The 27887-nt window shown below is 40.7% G+C and overlaps 1 protein-coding gene across 1 annotated transcript in view; it reads right to left on the bottom strand.

Annotated features, from left to right (window-relative positions):
• The window catches only part of LOC122550661 (PC3-like endoprotease variant B), an 869748-nt gene that overhangs the window by 425584 nt on the left and 416277 nt on the right, over positions 1 to 27887 (bottom strand). Inside the window, exon 6 of the mRNA XM_043691743.1 lies at positions 21243 to 21351. Within this exon, the coding sequence (XP_043547678.1) occupies positions 21243 to 21351 (109 nt within the window). The remainder of the gene's footprint in view (positions 1 to 21242; positions 21352 to 27887) is intronic.

Raw genomic sequence — 27887 nt, 5'->3', positions numbered from 1 at the left:
GCTGCGCTTTTCCAGCAACACATTTTCAGCTCTGATCGCCAGCATCTGCAGTCCTCACTTTCTCCTCGAAAATAAAATTATACCAAGTTATAGCTTAAGTTGCATTCAATTAACTTACTACACTCATCACAGTTCCCCAACACTGGAAGCAATTGTGAATAGTCCCATATTTATGTGGGATTCTTCCTCCCAGGGGTCCCCAAACTGACAGGCACAGTCCTCATGGTTAGACAAAGGCCCCTTTCAGGCTACAAAATTCATTTCATGAAATCAGAGGCTATCAGATGCCTGTGGGGGATCCTACCGGTATGTCCAACTTTGGAGATGGAACCCGTTTCCCTTTCGGTCGTCACAAGGAGGTTTATTGTACTTAGGCATTTTTATCACCCTGGTTTTTGAATAGTTATATAAAGCCAATTATGTGCAGTTGTTAAAGAAAATTAGGCAGGACATTTGGTGCTGGGAGGATCTTCCGATATCTTGGTTGGGCAGAATAGCTCTGGTCAAGATGAATGTTCTTCCTTGCCTATTATATCCCATGAGAATGCTCCCTTTGATGTTTCCAAGGCAAGTGTTGCGCAGGCTTTGTAGCTGGATCAGATCTTTTATTTGGCATCATAGGCGACCTCTTATTAAGCTGGATAAATTGCAGCTTTCGCAAGAAAGGGGTGGTCTAGATTTGCCGGACTTTAGGAAGTCAACTGAGTCCTTGCTATCCTATGTGGCTGATTGGACCTCTCGTGATCCGTGATCAATCTGGTTGGATATCGAGGCCTCTCAGGCAAAATGCCCCCTTATTAATCTGTTGGTTATGGACAAGATGAGAACTGTTACGGATCACTGTAAAAGTCCGATTGTCCTAAACACAGTCAAAGCTTGGAGAATGATGCAGCAGGGCGAGGGCAATTTACAAAAAACCTCCCCTTTCACGCCTACAGTATGAATGTCGGGAATTCAGCCAGGTTTAATGGACTCTGGCTTTAAGCTTTGGGAATCCAGAGGAATCTCCTGTTTGGGAGACCTATTCGATGGGAGGCCATTATGTCCACCGAAGAGCTAAGTCAGAAGTTTGGGCTACCTAGGAAGGATCTCTTTAAATATTTCCAAGTTAGAAACTTTGTACAAAAAAAGACTACATTGATGGTTAATCCTTACAAATCAGACATGGACAGGAGAGTGCTCTGGTCAGAGGGTGCCCCCTCAGTTAGCGCTGTGTCACTTACTAGGTAGTAATGTGTTGAAAGACATGGAACGACTATATAAAACCTGGACCCAAGAATTAGGGATGGACATCTCCTCAAAGATGTGGGAGGACATTTGGGAAAATGTTAGGAAGATCTCTATTTGTAATAGGATTCAGGCTATTCAATTGTAGGAATTCCATCGGGCCCATCTGGCACCAGAATGGCTTGTGAAGTCTAAGACAGGAGCGTCCCCAATGTGCCCCAAGTGTAAAAAGGAGGTTGGTACTCTTACTCATTGTTTCTGAACATGCCACAAAATCCACAGGTATTGGGATGACGTAGTGAGTGCTTTGGCAAAGGTTTTGGGAAGTGAGATTGGGTTGGATCTAGTGTCCCTCCTTTTGGGTTTTCCAAATCTTCCCTCCCTGGATACACATGGGAAGAAAGCATTTACTATTCTTTCTTTCTGCGCGAGGAAGAACACTTTAATGAGCTGGGTATCGGCGAATCCCCTGGGACTCTCGAGTTGGCATAGGATAGTTATGGAAGACATCCCCCTGGACTTCCTACCGAGTATGTTGTGCCAGAAAATGGAATTGCTCTATAGAACATGGCAGCCCTTTTTGAATTATATTGATGTAGATGCATCAGCTATATTTTCCAGGACACCTTCCTACCTGAGCCAAACACCCACTTTCACTGACTTTAACACCAGCCTCTCTCATTCTAGCAGTAAATCAGCCCATGATAGGGCAGAGAGAGTTAATATTGGTGGAGGGCTGCCCGAATTTCAGTTGCTCACTCCTATTGAGGAAAGAATTCTTAGTCTTACTGCCCTAAGCTGATGAGCATGCCCTCGGTCCCTGGACTAGCATTGTATGCTATCCTTGATTTACTGTACTGTGACTCAGTGATTAAAGGCTAGCTCTCTTGACTTGTCTGATGACTGATGACAACCACGAGAAGCTTCCTGGCTTTGTGTCTCCAATAAATTGCCTGATATCTCTGGCTGAGAGGCAAGACAAGGCAGGGATGCTGTGAGCATCCAGATAAGGTTGAAGTGAGTGAGTGTTAAGAGAACTGGCAAGCAACACAGAGCTGCAGCCTTGTCCAATCCATTAGCTGGGTGTATATTCCAAGGTGTATACCCTGGAACACAATGCCTTTGCTGCAGCATTGCAACATTGCCCTCCAAAGTGCAGAATTGAAATTCAGAGGCATAGGTACATTATACGGGTTCTTAGAGACTGACACATGTCAAATACTAATATCTGTGGACATGATGTGCATGTGGTTAGGGCCCTTGGAGTGTATCCTGAGATGGTGGTGCTCAGAGTCCAACATGGAGGTCCAACAAAAGCAGTTGAGAGTCAGGTACTCATTCTGACTTCTGTGCTGAGAATTCTTGATATCTATGTTGCTTGTAGGAGACAGCAGGTTAGAAAGCTGAATTTTAATGAGTTGAGATGTGCTGTTAATACAACTATTAATAGCAATACAGGAGCCTTTTGAAGAAGTTAGTTTTAATGGCCAAACATTTCACCATAACACAGAGCCTTGCCATTTTGCCAAAAATAGAGATGACCGAAGTCAAAATCGTATTCCTAAAAGGAGTGTGGTGTGTATGTTGTGTGTGTTTTTTATGAGGGTACTGGCCACTTAAATTATTAGCTATCTCCACTGAAGTGGGATTTTGATAGCTTTGGAGTATGAAAGTCAAAGTGTGCAGATTCATGCTGGTCAAAGCTTTATGGATTTATTTGGATAGCTAAGGTACCATTTGGAATTGGTGAAAGGAAGTGTCAGCCCAAGCCTGTTTATCGCTTGCTGCATTTGGACTACTTCAATATCTAGGATGCTGAACATTGCACAATCAGCAGCAAACGTCTTCACTTATGATTTTATGTTGAAAGGAAGGCCATTGATGAAATAGCTAAAGATGGCTGTCCCTAAACCCTGAGGAAATTCTATACAGATGTTCTGGAGCTGAGGTGACTGAACCATGCCAAAGGGATTTGCCCAGTATCTAAGGTCCTGCCCTCTAAAATCTTTGAAAAATGTCTGGAGAATTTAATAAAGTGACTGCTTGCTATTTCACTCCGTTTGTTGCCGTCAGACTGAACATTTCCATTACTGGATTACGCTGACTGTTGTCTCAATTGTCTATTGTCACTGTCTTTGAGTTCACAGTTTGATTGACAGCTGCATATTTCCAGATGTTCTGAAGAGGGATTATGAATGAAATTCAATGCTAGCTGTTCTAAGAGATTGTACATTTGAATGAAAAGTTTTAAGGCTTTATTTAGTTGAAGGATTGCAAACGTGGTTAAATGAATTTTCATGAATGACACAGTTTTCAACATAGTGCAAACAGAGTAAAGGTTGGAAGGACATTCCATGTTTTGAGCATTTTAAAATCCCAAGGGGTTTTAACAGAGTAGATGTGGAAAGGATGATTCTTCTAACAGGAGAATTGTGAACTAGGGGTCACTATTAGAAAAGAAGGTGAAGTGAAAATATTGTCAGTGGATTTGTAACCCATTAAGTCTTTTGGAGACATTGGTTTTAATATCACTATAGCAGATGGTGAAACTTGGATCAATAAAAACCTGGATTTAAAAGCTCACCTAATGGCAACCACAAAACTATTGTCAATTGTCATGAATTTTTACTAATAGCCTTTAGAGAAGGAAATCAAGCATATTACCCGGTCTGGTCTACATGCAATGTGGTTGACTCTTAATTGACCTCTGAAATAGTCTTAGCAAGTCATTCAGTTCAAGTAGTAATTAGGGGCTTTTTAACAACATGCATACATTCTGGGATGACCTGGCCCACCATCCTGCAATATAGATCCAGCCTTCTGGGCTATTTTTGCCCAGCTGGGATTTTTGGAGTTGGGATATGTCCTCATCCTACCCAAGTGACATGGTAGTACAAACTTAGGGCCGAATTTTCACAAATATATGACAGGTTTGCTTTCACCAACTTTATTCTGATTTTAAGACCCTTTGGACAAGATCGCCCCACTCTGGCGAATTGTATCTAATTTGTCACTTTCTCTTGCTGACCACTTAATTTCTGACCTCCTCAGTACCATGCAATTTAATCTAGCTTTCCAGATTTGCCATTTCAACATAAACATCACCTAGACAATAAAGCCCAAATATCCTTCCAAAGGAGGAAGGTCCAATCATACACCAATTAATACCAAAACTCTGTTAACTTATTCAAGGGTTAGCCATAGTGCAGTATATGCACTCCCACCCAAGTCAAAAGGTTCTAGGTTCAAACTCCACTTCAGAGACTTGAACGCAAACTTTTTATTCATATTCCAGTAGAACATAAACAAGACATTAAAATAAGCATCTATCAGCTGAATATAAAACACTCCCTGTAGCACAATTTTAAAGAAGAACAGGGAGCGCTCTTGTGCATTTTCTAATATTCATTGCCAAATTCATCAAATGGAAGAGAATACCTGGATGCTATTACATTTCTGTTGGCTTTGCAGTGTGCAGTTTAAATGTCAGATTTTTAAGTTACATCTACAACTCACTTTGAGAAATATTTCATTACCTATAAAGTACTTTGGATTTTGTTTTTGAGGTCATAAAACGTGCTATATATAAAACTTGAGATTTCTTCTTCCTTTTTCCTTCTATCAATATTTAGTGCCTGTGACAAAACTTGACATCAAATAATCTTTCCAAACATTGCCAATTCAGTGGAACTTTAAAAGGGGGCCTATGGAAGTTTCAATTGAGGCTTTTTAAGGAGTGAATTTCACAGCAGTTCATGGAAGATATGTGAAATCAGTGTTTACAATATTTTCTGGGGTTTTCATAGCTCTCCCACAGAAATTACAGAGGTTGAGCAGAAAAACCCTGAAAGGAATTCACCCGCTTACACTTACCTGAATGAACAGATAGGAAATCTCATTGGAACCATGGGTCTTCTGACATTGCAGCTTTACCTGGAAATTTTATCTTTGATTAAATGCTGAACTGCTGAAATGAGTTTTTGAGTGTGTAATTTCCTACACCGGTGAAAGAGCCACAAACTGAGCTGCACTGAGATTTTTGAATTCAGTCAAACTGACTTGGAAGATATGTATGCCAGTGGCTAAGAACAAGCAACCTCTCTGTGAAATCTGATTTTTCAGACATTGTAAATACTTTACAAGCTTACAAAGTAGTAAAGACTATTTGATCTATCTGAATTCATCCATCCAGAGAGCTCATACCATCCTTTCATTGCAGAATTCATTTATTTCATAACCAGTTCCAGGACTTCTGCTTCTGTTTATCTATTTAAAGGTTTACTGCAGGTGCTACTCACTCAGTGTGAAGAAGAATTCCTCATATCAGCCCAAAAATTACCTGTACCACTTTGAAAAATGTTCAGTAGCTCTATTTCTTGCTGTTTCATTTTAGAGGAATATTCTCAGTTCAGTTACATTTTCTATACCTTTAATAATCGGACAGACCTTCTAAGATGCCTATTTCGAGCTAAAAAGCCCACATTTCCCTGGTATTTCCTCATTAAGCAGATCTCTTGACACTGTGGATCAATGGATCAATCTACTGGCTTTTCTCTACACTACCTCCAAGCACTTGCATGTTTCACTTGTTTCTTGGCAACGAGAAATGAAAACCGTTTTCAGGGCAGAATCTTTCTTCAGCACTGTACAGTTTGATCATTACCTTGTCAGTTATATCTTACCGTTTCAACTGTATAGGGTCCGATTTTAAGTGTGTAAACAAACTGGCTTACACTTTATTGTTCAACATCTTATCATCCATACTAGGTTTTGCTTTGGGTGGATTTGTTTAGCATTCAGTCTCTAAGATTCCAAGGTCACTGAGTACTTTATTCTCACTTATTTTACACAGTATATGTCATTTTCATCCCTACGTATGGAATTTTCATGGCTTTTCTGCATTAAAAAAAAACCTACTGTTGTTCTACTCCTTACATTTTTTTCAATTCATTCTGCAATTTTCTTAGATGCTCCCTTCAGTTTCACAATCCATTCTACTCTGGTCTCATAGGCAAATGTGACCACTCTACAATACACGCCCCGTTACTGAACATAAAGCCCTCATTGTGCAAGATTCAAAAGACCATAGGACACAGGAGGAGAATAGACCATACAGCCCACTGTGTCTGCTCCACCTTTCAATGAGACCATGACTGATCTGATAACCCTCGCCTCCACTTTCCTACCTTTCTCCCAGAACTCTCGATTCGTTTACTAATTAAAAGCTTGTATCACAGTCATGAGTATATTTAATGGACCAGCCTCAACAGCCCTCTATTGGACCACAGATTCATTACTCTTTGAGAAAAGATTATTCTTCACTCTGTCTTAAATGGGCCACTCGTTATTCTGAGATTATGTTTTCTGATTCTTGACTCACCCACAAGGGGAAACAACATCTCCGTATATACCTGAAACCCCGTAAGGATGTTTCAATCAAGTCATCTCTCATTCTTCTAAATTCCAAAGAGTATCGGCCCATCTTACTCAACCTCTCCCCTTAAGAGTCCTTCCACACCCAGTATCAGCCCAGTGAACCTTCTCCGAAATCCCTTCAATGCCATGATATCTTTCCTTAGATAAGGGGATACAAAACAGTATTCCAGCTAAGGTCTGAGTAGTATCTTCAAAACATTTAGCAAAACTTCCTTCTCTATTACCTTTAAAATAAAGGTCAACATTCTATTTGCCTTCCATATCACTCACTGAATGTCAACTTTTTTTGATTTGAATGAGAACACCCAAATCCCTCTGTTCTGTAGCTTTTTGCAGTCTTTCTCAATTTAAATAATATTCAACTCCTCTGTTCTACCTGCCAAAGTGAATGACCTCAAATTTATCAACATTATATTCCAACTGCCAAATTTTGGCCCACTCGCTTAATTTGTAGACATCTCACTGTAGAATCTGTGTGTCATCCTTGCCACCTGCCTTTCCATCTAATTTTGAGTCATCCAAAAACTGGCAATACTACATTCACATTCCTCATTCAAGATTTGAATAAATATGTTGTAAATAATCATGGCCCAAATGCTGATCCATGTAGTACTCCATTATTTGCCAGTTGCATCCTGAAAATGACCCTCTTATCCCAATTCCCTGACTTCTGTACTTCCCCCCCTCCTTAGGTCCCACTCACACAAAGCAATAACTCCTCTAATAAATATTATCACCCCTCAGCAACTTTCTTACTAATTGCTTGGATTTACCCCAATTTCACATAACTTTAATCACAGAAATCCTACAGTGTGGCCACTCAGCCCATCAAGTCCACACTAATCCCCTGAACAGCATCTCATCCACCCCCACCCCCCTTCTCTATCCTTGTAACCCTGCATGTCCATGGCTAATCCATGTAGCCTGCACATCCCTTGACACTATGGGCAATTTAGCATGGCCAATCCACCTAACCTGCACATCTTTGGACTATGGGAGGAAACTGGAGCACCCAGAGGAAACCCACGCAGACACGAGGAGAATGTACAGATTCCACATAGACAGCCCAAGGTTGGAATCGAATCCCCGTCCCTGGCGCTGAGAGGCAGCAGTGCTAACCACGTAAAGGAAGTCTTACAAAAATATTTTTGAGGTCAGTATTTTCTAGAGGTTATTTTTAAGGTTACTGTTTTCTGGATGATTCTCAGCTGATAGTAAATTTGATTCAGATAACTGAATCTGTGGTTTCGTCTATTTCATCATCTTTCCTTTCTCATCAATACATTGGCTGGCTTCCATTCTGTTGGTACCTTCTCTAGAGTCCATTAAATTTCTCAATGATGGCTGGTGCCTCTCAGATCTTCCATCTCATCTCTCTTTACAATTTAGGATAAATAACATTTATTCCTGAGTTTCATTTCCTTTGGACGAGATTAGCCTGTCTAGAATTTTTGTTCCATTTATAGTTAAGTATTGTTTGTTCCAAGTACCTGTTTGTACTTGGAACAGGTTTCATTCAGACATTTACTATGTTATACTTACCCTTCATTTTAAGAGCATTTGTATCTCTTATGGTTTTCACTTCTTCTCTAACTGCTCATTCATTTTTGAGGCACTGAACTAGTTCACTATTGTCAATAATAATACCATTCCTGATTGAATAATACTGAAGTTAGCAACTGATGCTGATATGCAGTAAGTTTAATTCTTCAATATTCACTCTCAAGAAGTGAAGTTCGTATGACCTGATGAAGAGAGGAATCCAGAGAGGAATTGTTTATTCAATTTGTCCACTCACTTCTAAAAAAAAAACTCACCTTGTTCCTGTACTTTGCTTTCAAATGTATATCTTTAGATTATTGATTAACAGTTGGTTTTTGCATCTCTTCATCCTCTTATTCTATTTCGATTTTTCATTTGTGAATGCTCCATAGCAACCACACTCGTAATCTTTATTCAGCTAGACTTCTCTCAGCTGTTGACTATTCTTGCTGCATTCCTCTCATCTCCTGTTGCCACCTCAAAGTATTTCTTTTCCAGTTCCAGCTGTTGTCTTCAATTCTACCTTGTGCCCCCTTTTACCTCTCTCAGGAGTTTTGTTTTACTTTCTTTTTCTTTTAGGTATTCTTATTCAACATGATCTGTCCCAGGAGGTTCCAGTTTCTATTTCCCACAGGTGTTTTTCTTTCTTATTTCATCTCCCTTGCAACCCTTTAACCTTAACTTCTCAAGTCCGAGCCATTTAAATCTACACATGCCTGTGCTACTCTTTAAGGAGATGACCCGAGTTTTTCACTTGTTTCTGTTCTTCAATATTTCATTACCTGAGCGCCAGACTTTTGTGTTGCTCAGGCACCTGGGGAGAATTAAACTTTTTTTTTATTTACGCGTTATGCTCAAACACTTTCAACGGAATCTTCCCAGGCCCCGAACAATATGAACTATGGCATGGAATTTGGGAAAGTTGGGTGAGACATTGAGCCAGGCTGTTCTCAATATTGAGATGAAAAACTTGCAATTTCTATCAAATCCCAGACACTGAGATGAGATTCTCACTCGTGAATGGTAAGAGGCCTATTAACAGAGATAATTGCTTATTATCAGTCTCATTTCAACCTCACCTCATTAAGGCTTCCCATTCTTCCACCCATCAAATAGAAATTGGATGCCAAGAGTCCTCAACATGAGAATCTGAGTGGACAACTGTTCACCCCAGCTCTCTGCTTGCTCATCTGAGCTTCCAGCTTCAACACCTGGCACCATGATCTTGCAGCATGCTCCATGGCAGTGGCCGCATGTGACCCATGTTGACAGGCATTAGCATCTGACATATACCAGCCTCGCCACATTATCATGGCATAGCTGCAATCCACTTATGTGCAAAGTCATAGAGTTTTTATATCATGGAGAAGTCCTTCAGCCCATCATGTCCCTATTGGTCATCAAGTATCCCCCATTCAAATCCCATTCTCCAGCAGTTGGCCGATAGCTCTGTATATTATGGTGTTGCAAGAATACTTCTTAAATGTCTCTAAAGTTCTCACCTGTATCACCCTTTTAAGCATTGAGTTCCAGGTACCCACAACCTTCTGAATTGGTTTTTTCTTTAAATCCCCCAAACCTCCTGCTCCTTACCTATAACTGTACCCTGGTTACTGACTTCTCTACTAATGGTAATCATTTCTTTCTATTATATCAATCACCCCTCAGAACCTTTCAATCAGACACACCCTCAGCCTTCTCTATCCAATGTTTCTTCAGAGCTGAATCACTCCCGCCCAGGCAACATCTTGGTGAAGCTTCTCTGCATCCCCTTTACTGCACACAGTATTTCAGCTGTGACCTAACTAATATTCATCATAATCCCTTTGCTTTTGTATTCATGCCTCAACTAGTAAAAACATATATCCCATCTGCCTCCATATCATACACTTCTGCATATTAATACTACACTTTGAGAACCTTTCATTGCAATGTTGCTGCAAGGACATTTGCATGAACAGGTATCTCACTCACAGACTGTACCAAGGAGCATCTTAGAGCTGCTCGCTAGCTCTCTTACATTTACCTGGATGCTCACAGTATCCCTACCTTGCCTTCCTAGGCTTTCTGCCTTCCCTGCCTTACCTTGCCTGGCCTTCTGTCTTGCCTTGTTGTTTAGTGTAGACGGAAAGTCAGGCAGCTTAATATGGCTGTCATCAATCAAGGGGGTGGATGATTTGCTATCAGCAGTCACCCATTCAGCATGTGCCAGCAGCCTACGTGGCAAACACACTGCCTGTATGGGCATCAATCAAGTGGCCATGTCTCAAAGTCAAGGAGGAGCTGTCCTCAGTAAAATCTGATGGGGGTGGGGCGGTCTGTTATCAGTGATTGGGACCCTGCATAGTCAGCCAAGGGCTTCTTTAAGATGTTAAAATGTTGAACAAGGTGGAGAATGGAGTGGAACCGGGGCAGGGGTACATATTGCCTGAGACAATGCTGATGGATAGAGAGGTTGATAGTGTGCATATGGCAATGTATGGCATTACTGTAGATCTCAGGATATGGCAAGAACATTTGTCTGAGGAGTGTTATATGTGACAGAGATACCTTGATCCTGGTCTTCACCATATATTCCAAGCTCTGAAGGAGAGTCACTGGACTCACAGCGTTAACTCTGCTTTCTCTCCACAGATGCTGCCAGACCTGCTGAATTGCTCCAGTAATTTCTGCTATGAGTCAAGGGCAGGGCTCTGTCAGTCGGCCATGTAGGACAATCATGATCATGATCCTGATCCTGTCCCCATTGGGGGTTAGGAGCTGAGAGTTGGACATCCTGACTCTCTCTGGCCTGCAGATGGCCATTTTCTCACGACATTAGACATGGGGAGTGAGAAGTAATTGGCTCGCTCAATTGGTGTAAGTGGGAGATGGTAACGTATCCTGAGAGTCAGTGAGTTGGAGATGCAGAGGTCATGTAGGGTTAGTGGGCTTGGGGAATTGGGTGGGTGAGAGAAGATTTTGCAAGCAACAGTGAGAGTGGTAGAGCGTTAGTCTTGCAGAAGGTGAGTGCAGTAACAGGAGCAAAGTAAGTACAAAGTAGCAGTGGCAGGATGATGGCCATTACTATGGAAGAGCAGAGAAGGTCAATGACCTTACTGTGGCATTGCTGTGCATTCCTCCAGATTGTTGAGATCCCACTGACCGAGGTGGCAACCTTGGACCGTGCCAACACGGTCTAATGGCCTCCTCTGGTATAATTGCCTCCTCTGCAACATCTTATCCTTGTCTGCAAAGTGGCTTGCCAAGGACATCTGGTTTCTTATTCTATTGATGCAAAATACCCCTTATCTACCATGTACGGGATGAAATATCCCAAGTTGTACAAGGCAGGTCCAGACTCCCAGTGCTTATCCAGGTGCACAATGGCCTTTTAAAGATGGCACAGCCATCGGGAATCCTGGGATTTCAGGCAATGACAAATGTTTCTGGCTATGGAAAGTGGGAGAACCAAGCTAATGTCGGAAAAGAGGTGCCACATAAGTGGTGATGGGTAGTTAATGAGACGAGGTTAGTTGATAGCTCATGAAAACTCATGAGGCACCATGATCATGATTGTCCTACATGGCCGACTGACAGAGCCCTGCCCTTGACTCATAGCAGAAATTACTGGAGCAATTCAGCAGGTCTGGCAGCATCTGTGGAGAGAAAGCAGAGTTAACGCTGTGAGTCCAGTGACTCTCCGTGAAAATTAACAAAATGGCATTTCGCCATCATATCATATGATTAAGCCCTGGGTTTCAAGCTATGGGAATCTTCTGGAGTGGTGGTATTCAATAATATTCTACCTATTTATAAATAAACTTAGCAACATTCACAGCTTCTGATGGAATCTATGCTCCTCATACAGTAATTATGCTGATATTTTAATTCGGTGCCTGTGCAGGGATCATTGCCAATCTGCTGGATGGTTTTCCAATTTTAGGGGGCATCCTTTAGAGCAGCTGTCAGATGTTTGTTCCATTGCACTGGTTTTATTTTTCACTTTTGCCATTTTTCACTTACAGCCTTCATAGCCCACAATGCAGACTGTGATCTTTCTTTGCTGGTATTTAATACTTTGGCATCTGCAAACCCAATGCCTGAAGATATTTTTTTTTCCAAAGTTGGCGGGAGCACTTCCCAGCAGCTGCTTCAATGGTCAACAGACAATCCAAATCGGAATTCAAAGTTCCTGCTACATGCCTTTAATAATAGCTCTTTTCAGACATCTGGTATTTAGCAAATAAAAAACAAGTGCTGTTTGCTTCCACTACTGTGAGTAGGAACACTTAAGTCACACAACCACTACTCACGATAGGAAAGCAACATAAATGAGTTAAAAAGCTCTGTGATATTAGTAATTAAAACATTAATGCATTCATAAGAAATACCTTGATGCACCAGTGTAATCCTTTAAATGGTTAACATCTTTATTAAAATAAATATGGGAATTTTATAGAAAGCTAACTGACATATTTATTAATAATATACAGTGAGATTTTATAAAAGGCAGAGAGCATATCTGTTATGGTCAGGGAGAATTATGTGTCTCTTATATACATGTCTGCATTATTTGAACAGGAAGCTGATGGATATAGATCCATACAATTTCTTATGAGTTTGCATAGTGGATAAAAAACAGGTTTGTGAAGACCAAAGAAAAGTAATAAAGGTGGTGATGATTTGTAATATGAATTACAAAACTAAATAGATCTGCAATCCCATTATCACTAAGTGTGCATTCAGTGATTAATTTAGCATTAGGAGGTGCACAATTTACATCAGTTCATTTTTCAATTTATTCATTTCACTTCTGGGTGTGCAGGATTCTGGGTCTTCACCCACATTTGTTAAAAATACAATGGTTTCCCTAAAGAAAAGGTTCTTTCATTGTTGCTAAATCAATGAAAAACAGATTGCAACACAGAACAATAGGGAACCTAAGCATATAACGCCATGTTTTTTAAAGTTACATTTACTTCATGACTTTGAAAAAAATTCTTAAGGAGATGAAGAGCTTATCCAGCATGCCAAGGACATCTGGTTTCTTATTCTATTGACTAAAAGGAAATTGCAAGAAGACTGATGTCTTCTGCTTGCTTGATATTATTATTTGTTAACGGATAAAGCTTTCAGTCACATTTCAGAAGTTTATGAAGATATGTTAAAAAAAATTGGAATAGTTAGAAAAATACTTTCAGCCATATGCAAACAGATTTTAAAAAACAGACTGTAAACAGTTGACAAAATTGTAGAGGGAGGGTCAATAACAGAGAAAGCGTTACTTTTGTTACTTTGTACAGGGAGTAAAAACATTTAGGGACATAAAATATTCAACTTGCATTGACAAAAATAAGAAAAGTTGGAAGTACTAGGCAGCCATCACCTGTATCTGAAGGACAAAGATTAACTCCTGCTTTTGGTGACACTTTGCTTCAGAGTAGAGATGGGAGATGCACCTATGTCAGGATTAATTTGGTCCCATCAGCTTGATTGTACATTCTGATGGAATACCCTGAATGCTAACCTATCTTTCTCCTCTTTAATTTCAGATTTCACCACAATTATCCATGTTTCATTTAACATGAAGGACTATAAAGTTGGACTTTTAAAATATTTCTTCATTATTCTGCCTTGATATTCTTATTATTTTCATATTGCAAGATGACATTGGAGAGTGCAGCACTCTTCAACATTTTTCACTATTTTTGTAACAAGACACATGACAATAAATCAAATCAAATAAATGTATACTATCTATATGTCGGCTTTTTAAGTGTGAACACTTTTTAAGTTTGAACACTTAGTACCATTTTTATTTTCGCATACACATGGGAAAATCCAGCACTGTAATCACCAGTAGGGTTTGAGTAGTATTTTTAACCAATAATAACTCATTTGCATTCTAATACATCTACTTAAACTGATAGTGGCCAGATATATAATCTAGTCTGAGATAAAGTATTGGTGGAGTATACTGCTTTTGTCCAAAATTAAAGTAATTCGAATCAATAATAAATGCGGCATCAATGACAGGAAAAATTACATCAGTTTGTAAGAGTCAGTTTGGTGAGTGCTAAGTTTTAAAGTGTCAATGTCTTTCCACAAGTGTAGTCAATAACTAGTCTTAAACTGGTTATTACAAGGCTTAAAATTGAAGAAAGATAAGAAAATAATTGAAGTTTCTTCCAGCTTTAGCTGGGGTAAGGATGTTCTACTGGACAGTAGCTGATTAGGTAATTAGGCAAATCAGTCTAGATTTGTCCTTACACTGTAGCAGCAAAGTCAAAGTACAAGCAGAATGGAGATTTCAAGCAGAATGAGTTTGATGCTGTAGATGCAGTGAGAGGGGGAGGGGTGTTTATTTTCTCTCGCGTTTTTATTTGCTTTCTTCAGTATCTAGTGTTACTTGAATCATGCATCAATACAGCAGGAGGAGCTGCCGGTGGCTAACTATAAGATATTCTGGCTGTTATAAATGGTTAGAACAGTTAACTAGTTTTAGTCAAGTGGAACGTGCAGCTTGTTTAAAGTGGGAAGTCATGGATGCACCATGAGTCTGAGACTAACACATCTGCAGGAAGTCCCATTGTCTGCACAAGCTTGAGCTCTTATTTTAGAACTTGAGTTATGTCTTGAGTCACTGCAGTGCATCTGCAAAGCAAAGGGCAATGTGAATAGCATTTTTAGAGAAGTGGTCACACTGCACTTAAAGTGTATGCAGGCAGGTAAGTCCAAGTGAACCAGACAAGTAGTACAAGAGTCCCTTGAGTTAATCTTGTTTGCAGATTGGTTTTGCTTTTTGGACACTGGCAAGAGCAATGGTTTCACAGAAGAGTGCACTCATGTCAATGGCACCATTGTACATGACAACTATATAGAAGGGGAGAAAGAAAAGTGGGAGAGCAGTACAGATAGGGGTTTCTCAAGTCAGGGGATTAGACAGGCTTTTTCACAGCCATAAACCTATCCCCAGATGATAAGTTGACTCCCTAGTGTGAGAATCAAGGAGGTCACAGAATGGCTGCAGGATATTCTTCTAGGAGAGGGTGAACACCCAGAGTTGATGGCGTATGCTGGTACCAATGACTGAGGTAAGCAGGCAGGTGACATTGTAGAGGCAGATTTCAAGGAGATTGAAAAGCAGGATCTCGAAAGCAGTAATCTCAGGATTACGTGCAGTCTCTGGAGAAATGAGCAATTGAACACGTGGCTGGAAAGCTGGTGTAGGAGGGAGGTCATCGGTTTTCTGAGGCATTGGGACTGGTTCTGGGGCAGATGAGACCTGTACAAGGTGGGTGAGTGCATCTTGGCAGGAATAGGACTGGCATCCTGACTGGAAGATTGGGTAGTGCTATTCCTAAGGGATTAGAGTGGTATGGTGATCAGAACCTAAGAGGGAGCTCTGATTCAAAAAAAGAAAAGGAAGTTGAGGAGTTGTAAACAAAAACAGGAGACAGATAAAACAATGGCTAGCATCAAACAAGATCAAAATTGAGAATAATGTTAAGAAGGTTGAATTAAAGGCACTCTGTCTGGATGAATATAGCATTCACAAAAAGTGATTGCACAGATTAATACAAATGTGTATGATTTAACTACTTAATTGCTATCAAGAGGCACAGCTATGAGATGACCAAGATTGGGAACTGAATATCCAAGGATATTCTACACTTAGAAAGGATAGATAACAAAGGAATAGGAGGTGAGGTAGTGCTCCCAATATGAGATAGGATCAGTATGTTATGAAGAAATGAGCTTTGATCAAAGTATCAAGCTGTAGAATTGGTTTGAGGGGAGCTAAGACACAGCAAGTGGAAGCAAACGTTGATGAGAGTCAATCACAGACAACAAACTGTTGTGGTAATATTGGGCATAATGTAATCAGGAAATTAGAGATGCATATACAGAGGCGGTACAGCAGCAATGGATGACTTCAATTTGCATCAAGTCTGGATGAACCAAGGAAGCACTGATGCTGTGGAAAATGAATTCCTGGGGTGTGTATAAGATGGGTTTTTGAAACAGTTAAGGCACCAACTATGTATCAAGCCATTTTAGATTTGGTGCCGTGTAATTAGAAAGGGCTAATTGATAACCTAGCTTTAAAGGAGCCTTTGGAAAATAGTGCCCATGATCTGGCAGAATAGTGCATGAAGTTTGATTGCAATATCGTTCATTCTGAAACTAGGGTCTTAAATCTGGGTGCGAGAAACATAGTGGCTGTTGTTGATTGGGAAAATGCACTCAAAGCTTTGACAACTTGTAATGACATGTATTTAAAGAAATACTGCAAGGACTACAACAGATATCCATTTGCTCAAAGCACAAACAACCAAAGATTAACCATGGTTAACAAAATAAGTAAAAGGTTCATTCGATCAAAGGAAGTGGCTTATAAAAATCCCAGAAAAAGTGATAAGGCTGTGGATTGGGAGGAACTTAGGAACTAGCAAAGGAGGACAAGAAATTGATAAGGAAAGGGAAAAGAGAATATGATTGCAATTGAGTAATGTCAGCTTTAAAAATCTTCAATTGATATGTGAGAAGAAAAAGCTTATCAAGAACAAATGTGGGTCTATTATGGTGGGGTAGGGGAATTTAGAGTGCAGACAAGGATAGTTTGCTTGTGTGTTCACTGAAGAAGATATAGAAAATTTATCAGGAATACGAGGTGACCAATTCTGAAGAATCAACACTGGACTCTAAAGGTTAACTCTGTTTCTCTTTCCATAAATGCTGCTAGACCTGCTGAGTTTTTCCAGCACTTTTTGCTTAAGTTTAAGGTGATCAGGGGACTTATGTAACTGAGGAATTTAAAGAAATTAGTAGTGGTAAACATGTAGTACTTGAAAGATGAGTTGGATTGAGACTTGATAAATTTTCTTGAGGAGACGAACTTCACCTCTGAGTGTTGAAGCAAGTAGCAATAGCAATAGTAAATGCATTAGTGGTTACCTTTGGTAATTCTATAGATTCTGAAAAGGTTCTTACTGACTGGAAGATAGAAAACATAACCAACTGTTCAAGGAAATGGGGGAGGAGACCTGTTAGCTTGATACTCCCAGTTGAGGAAAAGTTAGAATCTGTTGTAATGGATGTGATACTGAAAGTTTAGAAAAGGTTGTGCACAGTCAATGTGACTGTAGGAAAGGAAAATCAAGTTTGACAAACTTGGATTTTTTTTTTGAAAATGTTCTTTGTAGCATTGGACAAATGAGAACCAGTGAATGTGGTGTATTTGGATTTTCAAAAGTCCTTTGATAAGGCCTCACACAGGAGGTTAGGAAATAAAATCACAGTGTATGGAATTGTAGGAAATCAATGAGTATGGATTAAAAATTGGTGTGAAGACAGAAAGCAGAAATCATTCGAAGGATTGCAAGCTGGTATTGATGGGTCACCACAATCTCGCAGTTGTTCATCATCAATATAAATGATGTGGATGTAATATCTCCAAATTTGGTGATGACATGGAACTGTGAACAATGTGCAAGGAGACTTCAACGGGACTTGGAGAAACTCAATGAATGGGCTAGAATATGGCAGATGGAATTTAATGTAAATAAATGCAATTACTCACTTTGGGAGTAAAAAGGCAGAATTTCTTTTTAAATAATGAAAATTTGCAAAGTGTTGGTGTCTAAAAGAATTTAAGTGTTCTTGTTCATGAGTCACTTAAAGTTAGTATGCAAGTGCAGTAAGGAATTAGAAAAACAAACAATGCATTGGCATTCATTTGAAGGGAATTTGAGTATAGAAGTAAAGATGTTTTGTTAAAGTAGTATAGAGCCTTGGTGATACCTCACCTGTAGTACTGTGTACAGGTTTGGTCTCTTTATCTACGGAAGGGTATTCTTGCCATAGAGGGAGTTCAATTAAGATTTACCCGAGATGGCAAGATTGTTGTAGGAGGAGAGATTGAGAAAGCCGAGCTTTTCTTCTTGAGAATTTCGAAGAAGAGGCAATCTCATTGAGACTTACAGAGCATGACAGAAATAATAGACAGGATGTTACCCCCGGTTGCTCTCTCCTGAACCAGGAGATGTTATGTCAGGATAAGAAAAAGGGCATTTACTTCATTCATAGGGTAGTGAATCTTTCAAAATTTCTACCCTAGAAAGCTGTGGAAGCTCAGGCATTGAGCAGGCTCAAGAAATTGGCAGATTTCCGGAAAGTAATGAATTAAAGGATTTGGAAATAGTGGAGAAAAATGGCATTGAGCAGATTAACAGCAATAACCTAAAATGCCAAGACAGGCTTGATAGGCTGTTTGGTCGACTTCTATTCCTCTGTTTCCAAGGTTGACTGTTTATATTTACAACTATGATAAAACAAACAAAGGACCAGTGTTTTATGTTATAACAGTGTTAAAGTGCTGAATTCATGGACATGGCTCTATTACCGTGGGCAACCTCTGAATGGATTCAAAATGATTGGGAAGAATTTCAGATTAGCTGTGATGACCTTTTCTCCCCTACACTGCAAACAAATCTTACTGTGACAAAAATTGAGCACTTCATCCATAATTTATAGTTTCCCACACTACACTATTAACTTTTTGCCTAAAAATAATGGGATAGAAATTGATATCCAATACAACCGTCTCTTAGGTATTAAGTGGCCACAATGATAAATTTAGCTGTGGGACAGGCCAGAACCAATTGCTGCACATGTTTGGACAGCCTGCTCTTAAGGATTAGATTCCCTACAGTGGAAACAGGCCCTTCGGCCCAACAAGTCCACACTGACCTGCTAAAGAACCACGTACCCAGACCCATTCCACTACATTTACCCCTGACTAGGCCACCAAACACTACAGGCAATTTAGCATGGCAAATTCACCTAACTTGCACATCTTTGGACTGTGGGAGGAAACCAGAGCACCCAGAGGAAACCCATGCAGTCATGGGGAGAATGTGCAAACTCCACACAGACAGTTGCCCGAGGTGGGAATTGAACCTGGGTCCCTGGCGCTGTGAGGCAGCAGTGCTAACCACTGAGCCACCATGCCACTCTGAAGAGGTTAATAATCTCAAAAAAGCCTTTCACATAAGCTTCGTCGTTCAAAATTGACATTTAAGAACTTTAGAATGCAGATTTTCTTGGAGTGCTTTAAATCTTGATGGTTAAATTTCAAATTAAAGTTAAATTCTGATGTAACACACATGGAGCACCAGAGAAGTGGGTAATCGGCCTATTTTCTGCTTCCAGTTACTCCCTTCACTGCTCTAAATCCGTTCAAAAAAGTTCAAGAATGGAGAAAAGAAAATCAATCAGCACAGCAAACCAGTTCTTCCAACAGACCATTAACTGTGCCTAACAGAATCCCCTAATGGAGGCTTCAACCTTAAAGACACAAACTCAAAAGTAAAGCTAGCATTCCCTGGATATCCTTCCTTGCACCTATATATATAATAATTCAAAATTCTGGAAAGGAATAATTCCTCTGAAGTTCACTGTTCAGCTTAATATAAAGGATACATTTACATTTTCATTATGAATAGCAAAGCTGAGCCCATACCCTGCAGCATACCATAAAAATATCAGAATTTCTCTGTGCCAATGGTTTGCTCACAATGTTCAGTGTAAGCAACAGCCTATTGCCTATGATCATGAAGACACTGGCTGACTACATTCCCATTATGAGTTAGTTTGTCATCACGGCATGCTTCTTCATGTCTCTGACAAATAATCTTTCCTGATGCAACATTGAATTCCTTTAAAAAAGTTAAAATAAAGGACCTGGAATTCTTGGAGAGATCCTGTACTGTGGAGATGGGGCAGGACAGAACTTCCTCCCAAACAACTCAGAAATTTCTTATCACTTTGGAAATGCTATTATGAGGGTCGTTCAGCGTTTTAGAATTGCGACCGCATAATAGTCTGGAGATGTGCTCTTTGGGTCAAGGGGGGTGATTTGAAAACAGTGCAAAGTTTTGTCTTTCTTTCGCTGTTTGGAAATAAAATTATCGCCAAGCTCAAGGAATCCCACAGCCAAAATATTTGAAAACAAAGATTACTCTTAATTATTCTGAAATGTAAAAATATGGTCATATCTTTACTTATATGGTTAATCATAATGAATAGATAAATGAATCTTAACAAAATTATCCAATATTCTCAATTTTAAAATTAAATATCTTCCATATTGCATTGACACTTGTGTGACTTTGAAAGAAATAATTTTATTGTGATCCTCCATTTTTGGTGAAAGTAGTCAATTACTACACATGGTAGACCTGTAGAGGTGTCAGCTGTGGCTCAGTGGCTCTCTCCATTATCCACAGTAATATTTGTTGCTTAAACAACATCACTAAAATTGATGGTCAATTAATTGTAAACATCATTTTGTTGCTTGTGTGTCCATGCTCTGTGCAAATTGCCTGCCATCTACACTTAAAAAACAATTTAATTGCAGTAAAATGCTTTGGGATGTTCCAAGATCATGAAAGACATATCCTCCTTTGAACTTTATATTATGAATGTTGAGGTCAATGAGGGCAGGGGATGTGAGGGCTTTAGTACATGGTTGTATGGTTTTCTCAACTACATTTCCACATTTTAATTTTTCATACTGTCATTTATTTCATTTCGTATTTTGTGACAGATACTGGAGACACTTGGTGAATTAAGTTTTTATGAACTTGTAAGAAAAGCTAACAATGGCAATGAACAGCTTGCACAATATATAGGTTTTATTGAACAGGTATGCACCCTATGTCCATTACACCCAGAAGTGTTATAAAGTAATTCCCAAATATTCATATGTTCAAAATGAGGAACATTTTTTCCAAAAGATGAGATTTAATTTGTTCGACATACAGCAGTCTTGAATTGTAAATTGCGCTTTGGAGCAGGGTCACCTGTTGGGTTAAACATTGCTAGACACATATAAAAAACATTGTTTTCCCTCCCTGGAATGAAAGAGATTTCTCATTCAAATATTGCCATTTAGCATGTCCTGCTTTAATCCATGACTGGGCTCTAGGAACTTTTATCTGGAGAAAAAGCATGAACTTAAGTGGCTGCTCTGTAGAAAAAGGATTACTCACCGTCATCTATGATTGTCACGACAACCCCAGAGCCAGTTATATTTTTCTTCCATACTGGCATCACATTGATGTCAAATCCCTTTGGCCCATGCGTCTGGCCAGTATTAAACTGTAAAGAAAAATATTAACTGTGAGGTTTACAGATGTTTTGCAGCACCAGAGCCCCGGAAGTTCTGAGAAGAGATGCCAAGAAATGCAAACATATTTTCTTTGAACGAAACTAAAATCTCCCCAAGGCAATCAGGAGATTTCAAAGTGCATGAATTAAATCTAATGAAAAGTACAAATGCACCCAGCCTGCCATCACAGAAAGTTTATCTAATATTCTACTGTGTGCTGTCAGTAATAATGAAATATTACACCAGCTTTTCACAAAGCCCATGCACATTTTGTACCTCTATCCATAATTTTATCATATTACAAAATAATAATCAGGTATTCCATTTTGCTCAATACAGTACATTCAAATTAAAAGATAGCTCCATTAAAAGTACATTTAAACATGAAAGGGTGTCAGTCAGAGAGAATCGAAATATGAACAAAATAATAAGTGCCCATAAAAATACTGAAACAATATTGAATGAAGAAGTCAACAAATTGTTGCACTTTTCTGGTGTTAATTTTACAATATCAAAGAAGCTTGAATATTGAAAATACACAGCACTCTAAATTTTGATGGTTTGGGAGGAATATTTATAACTTCAATAAAACAAATATGCGAACAAAACAGGTAATACAGTCCCAAATGTATACAGGATTTGATTTGAATTCAGGGCCGTATTTGTTGATGGTAAAGTGGAGATGTACTTATGGCCAGAAGCTGGGACAGCATTCAAATACCTTGAGCAAAGAGAGATCTAGTAAATTTTAACTGCCTAACCTTTTTATCATGGTATAGTGCAAACTTTCACACAAAGTCATCAATTAGACTTTATTAGGTAATTATACATATGGGTTTGAATCCTTAATAGACATGAGATGCAATGGTAGTTATCAAATTTAAGATTGGCCACCTGAGTTAATCATTACCAATTGTTCTGTCCATGCCTCCCATCTAATGCTTTGGCAAGGTTGCATCCAAAACCAAATGGCTTGCCATATAAGGGCATGAGGTATGGATTAATATAGACTCAAAATTTCTCAAAGACAAGAAAGAGCAGTGTACTCTTTACCTGTTTTCGCACATTTCTCTACCAAATGTTTGGACTCACTGGCATTCCATATAGCAAGATGCAGCAAAAGCAGAAATAAATAGTGAAGGTGGATTCCAAAAATGTCAACAAGATTTTTCCACAATTTTTAAGCTCTATAGTAAGGCACAAGTTTACCCAACTTGGAGATAGTGAGAACTGCAGATGCTGGTAAGTCAGAGTCAGAGTGTAGAGCTGGAAAAAGCACAACAGTCAGGTACTATCAGAGGAATAGTAAAGTCTATGTTTCAGGTTGGGACTTTTCATCACAACTAGGGAAGGGGAAGGCGGCTGAGAAATAAATGGTTGGAGGAAGGTGGGGCTGGGGAAAGATAGATAGGATGGCAATAGGTGGATGCAGGTAGGAGGTGATTGTAATTGGTCAGTGGGAAGGGCGGCATGATGGCTTAGTGGTTAGCACTGCTGCCTCACAGCACCAGGGACCTGAGTTCGATTCCAGCCTCGGGTGACTGTCTGTGTGGAGTTTGCATACACAAACACAAACAAAAGAAGTTGCATCAAGACACTATTCAAAAGGGCCACAACACACTGCAGTACACCAGAACTGCAAAAAGAGGAAGAAGAACACCAATACAATTGATTAGCCAAAAACGGATACACCCGCAATTTCATCAACAGATGCCTAAGGGAAAGACAACAGAATGAGGACATGCCGCAAACCAAAGGACTAGCCACACTACCATACATCAAGAGCATTTCCGAACTCACAACCAGACTACTGCGACCACTCGGACTCATAATAGCACACAAACCAACAGCCACTCTCAGACAACAACTCACCAGAACGAAGGACCCGATACCCAGCATGAGCAAAACTAATGTAGTGTACAAAATCCCATGCAAGGACTGCACAAAACACTACATAGGACAAACAGGAAGACAGCTAATGATCCGCATCCATGAACACCAACTAGCCACAAAACGACACGACCAGCTATCCTTAGTAGCCACACACGCAGATGACAAGCAACATTAATTCGACTGGGACAACACTACTATTATAGTGTTGGGACAAGCCAAACAGAGAACAGCCAGGGAATTCCTAGAGGCATGGCACTCATCCACAAACTCCATCAACAAACACATCGACCTGGACCCAACATACCGGCCACTGCAACGGACAGCTGGAACTGACAACCGGAAGCGGCAGATTCAAACCACTATAAATGCCGGAGGAAACATCACAAAAGCGCTTCACAGGAGGCTCCCAAGCACTGAGGATATCACCTAGACAGGGGACGAAACGTCGGCAACACAAATTCCCAGCTCGGCGAACAGAACCACAACAACGAGCACCCGAGCTACAAATCTTCTCACAAATTTTACATATTCTCTTCTAGTCTGCGTGGGCTTCCTCCGGATGCTCCAGTTTCCTCCCACAATCTGGGTTAGGTGAATTGGCTATGCTAAATTGCCCATAGTATTCAGGGATATGTAGGTTAGGTGCATTAATCAGGGGTAAATGTAGAGTAATAGCGTAGGGGAATGAATCTGCGTGGAATACTCTTTGGAGGGTTGGTGTGGAATTGTTGTGCCAAATTGCCTGTTTCCACACTGTAGGAATTCTATGATAAGTGGGAAGGAAGACAGATAGGTTATGTCAGGTCAAGGGGTGGAGCACAGAGAGCGGCTGAACTTGGTATGAGGTGGGTGCTGGGGAGATTTGGAATCTGGTGAATTCTATGTTGAGGCCTTATGATTGTAAGCTTCTGAGGCAAAAGATGAGTTGTTCTTCCTCCAGTTTGTGTGTGGCCTTATTTTGATGGTAGAGGAGGCCCAGGAAGGTCATGGGAGTTGAAATGGCTGGCAACTGGAGGGTAAGATGGATTGGAGCCTACGGACCATAGATGTTCCCTGAACTGGTCCCCGAGTTTGCGCTCAGTCTCTCCAATGTACAGCAGACCACAATGGAAACAACAGATGCAATAAATCAGGTTAGAGGAAATGCAGGTGAATCTCTGCCGGACATGGAATGATTCTTGAGCGTCTTGGATGGAGTTAAAAGTGGAGGTGTGGGGGCAGATGTTGCACCTCCTGTGGCCATAGAGAAAGGTGCCAGGTGTGGACAAAAGGTTAGTGTGGAGTGTAGACCTAATGAGGGAGTTGCGGAGGGAACGGTTACCTGGCACCACAGTCTATTGGCTAATCCAGGGCTGGATTTTGGTATAATAGAACATAGAACATTACAGCACAGCACAGGCCCTTCAACCCTCAATGTTGCACTGACCTGTCAAACCAGTCTGAAGCCCATCTAACCTACACTATTTTATTTTCATCCATATGCCTATCCAATGACCAGTTAAATGTCCTTAAAGTTGGCAAGTCTACTACTGTTGCAGGCAGGGCATTTCACAGAAGCAAAAGTGAGGACTGCAGAGTCCTGATTAAACTGGTGCTGGAAAAGCACAGCAGGTCAGGCAGCATTCGAGGAGCAGGAAAATCGACGTTTCGGGCAAAAGCCCTTCATCAGGAATGGAGGCGGGGAGCCTCCAGGGTGGAGACGCTACTACTCTCTGAGTAAAGAAACTACCTCTGACATCTATCACCCCTCAATTTAAAGCTATGATCCCTCGTGCTAGCCATCACCATCCGAGAAAAAAGGCTCTCACTGTCCACCCTACCTAACTCTCTGATTATCTTATGTGTCTCAATTAAGTCACCTCTCAACCTTCTTCTCTCTAACAAAAACAGCCTCAAGTCCCTCAACCTTTTCTCATAAGACCCTCCCTCCATACCAGGCAACATCTTTGTTTACCTTCTCTGAACCCTTTCCAAAGCTTCCAAATCCTTCCTATAATGCAGTGACCAGAATGGTACGCAATACTCCAAGTGCTGCCACACCAGAGCTTTGTACAGCTGCAGCATGACCTCATGGTTCCCAATAAAAGCTAACACACTGTATGCATTCTTAACAACCCTATCAACCTGGGTGGCAACTTTCAGGGATTTATGTACATGGAAATAAAGAACTGCAGGTGCTGCAAATTTTAATAAAATCAGAAATTGCTGGAGAAACTCAGCAGGTCTGGCCACATTATGTGGAGAGTTGAGTTTTCAAAACCAGTGACCTTCTTCTGATAGCCTGATTTGGGTGGGAATGGAAGTGGATGGTCTAAAAAATGGTGGTGACGTGGTACAGCATCTTCAATGTTCACAACAGTGGGCAGAACAGGGCATCTTCCTAAATACACCAGCTGACATCATCAAAAGCTTGTGAGAAAACTGTCTCTTAAAAACATTTTTTTTCAGCTGAGGACAGACTGACCAACATTCTCATCTGTTTGCCTCAGATCAGCTGCAGGTAGGTAAGGACCATATCAACGGTGAATCTTGGAGGGCACTCATTTAAAGATGGTACATTTTTCCATCTTTTCATTGGGGAAAGGCCTTGTCCTTTCCAAGTTAAAACAGCAGTAAACTAACACCGGTCTGGGAAGGAACCAGCATTAAAGCAATGGCCAAGTGGTATTATTGCTTGATGATTAATCCAAGACCCAGGTAATGTTCTGGGAACCTGGGTTCTGGAATTCAGATTCCAATGGTGACTGTGAAATTGTTGCTGATTGCTGCCTCCGATTTGGCTCCCTAACGTCACTCGGGCAAAGAAATCTGCTGTCCTTAGCTGGGCAGGCCTTTTTGTGACTCCAGACAAAAATGACGTGGGTGACTCATAACTGCCCTCTGGAAATAAATGCTGGCCTGGCCAGCAATGCCCACATCATGAATGAATATTTTAAAAAATTAGCCAGTTCTGCAAAGGTCACCATCCTCCTGGCATTTGGTGGGCATTGGAGCAGAGCATCAGGAAGGCTGCACCTGGCAGTAGGTGTTGTTAGAAATCAAGGACATTGGAGCTGAGGAACAACAATTGCACAGGGCAGATTGTTCCCAAGGCAGCAGGAGGTTAAGTGAGAAGGATAAAGGGCACAAAGAAAAGGAAAGCATGTTCCTGATTGAGCACAGGATAGGGAGGAGAAGACAAAGAGATTTAGAATTGGGAATTGAAACTTGGCTGAAGGAGACTGCGATTTTCTCGACAGGGTGTCTGTGCTTTCATCAGTGCAGATGTCTGTAGCATCATACAGATGAGTACACACCCAGGTGATAGATGCTGTCTTCACTGAAGCTCAACAACACATCAGATTCACAATGTTAGGGTATCATAGTCTTGAAAAGTAATGGGTTTAGTGCCTAGAGTAGTCAGGTGTTCCTTCTAACAACCTTTGCCAAGAGTCCTGGTCATTGCAAGGCTCTGTTGTGCTCTCCATGGCATGGCCCTCTAGAGAACAGAAGACCATGAGGACTGTGAAACGCTGTTATGGAGACAGTCACTAGATGAAAAGGGAGAGCAGGAGGTAAGAGAGGAAAAACTGAAGGCACAGTAAGATGACACTAAGCACAGATGCTGTACAACCAGCGGCCTCTTCCAGCAATCCACTGGGAAGAGGATCTTCCTCCTCCTGTCTGGCTTCCTGGTCCTCTGCAACATCTGGGATATCTGTGGTGTAATGGCAGACTATGGCACAAACACTCTTACTCAGGAACACCCACAGTTTAAGAGATGGCTACATTAGCAGGCTAAAAACCCAACACTGCAGCTGCCAACAGCAGCTTGAATAGAACAGAACATCAATCTCCATATCAATTAAGGGCTCATCACTGCAAACATCCGAATGTCTGTCAACTTCCTACCAGAGCCTGGTTTCAAACAGAAGCAGACCCTTTGTTTAGATACTCATGTAGAAATATCAGCGTGCCCAAAAAGTATCAATCCCCAAATAGCCTTATTATGATGGAGTCAATGAGTGACAGTCAACTAACAGGCATCTCCAGCAGCTTGCCAGTGAAGAGAAAACAAAGTTCTGGTCATTAAATCAGCCTCAATCTTCACGTAAGGCATTAGAAGTGAGCAACAAATAGGGCAGCTAAGAAGAGGAGCTATTGGGAAAGGGGTAGACCAAGAATGGGAGGGAGGGAAGGTGACCACTGGGTCAAGAGGGAGAAAGGTTGGATTGAAAGATTATTGATGGCTGAAAGATAATAGTTGCCGGTAATTGGAGATATCAGGATAGACGTCAATTACAATAATGACAGAAGTGGTTAGTTGGCAATAGTATTGAGGTTCTGTTCGCTGAGCTGGAAATTTTTGTTGCAAACGTTTCGTCCCCTGTCTAGGTGACATCCTCAGTGCTTGGGAGCCTCCTGTGAAGCGCTTCTGTGGTGTTTCCTCCGGCATTTATAGTGGCCTGTCCCTGCCGCTTCCGGTTGTCAGTTTCAGCTGTCCGCTGTAGTGGCCAGTATATTGGGTCCAGGTCGATGTGTTTGTTGATGGAGTTTGTGGATGAATGCCATGCTTCTAGGGATTCCCTGGCTGTTCTTTGTTTCGCTTGCCCTATAATGGTAGTGTTGTCCCAGCCAAATTCATGTTGCTTGT

The sequence above is a fragment of the Chiloscyllium plagiosum genome, chromosome 6, assembly GCF_004010195.1.
Source record: "Chiloscyllium plagiosum isolate BGI_BamShark_2017 chromosome 6, ASM401019v2, whole genome shotgun sequence".
In the NCBI taxonomy this organism is placed as follows: Eukaryota; Metazoa; Chordata; class Chondrichthyes; order Orectolobiformes; family Hemiscylliidae; genus Chiloscyllium; species Chiloscyllium plagiosum.
The sequence above is the reverse complement of the archived record's forward strand: the minus strand, read 5'-3'. Positions and strand labels throughout refer to the sequence as shown.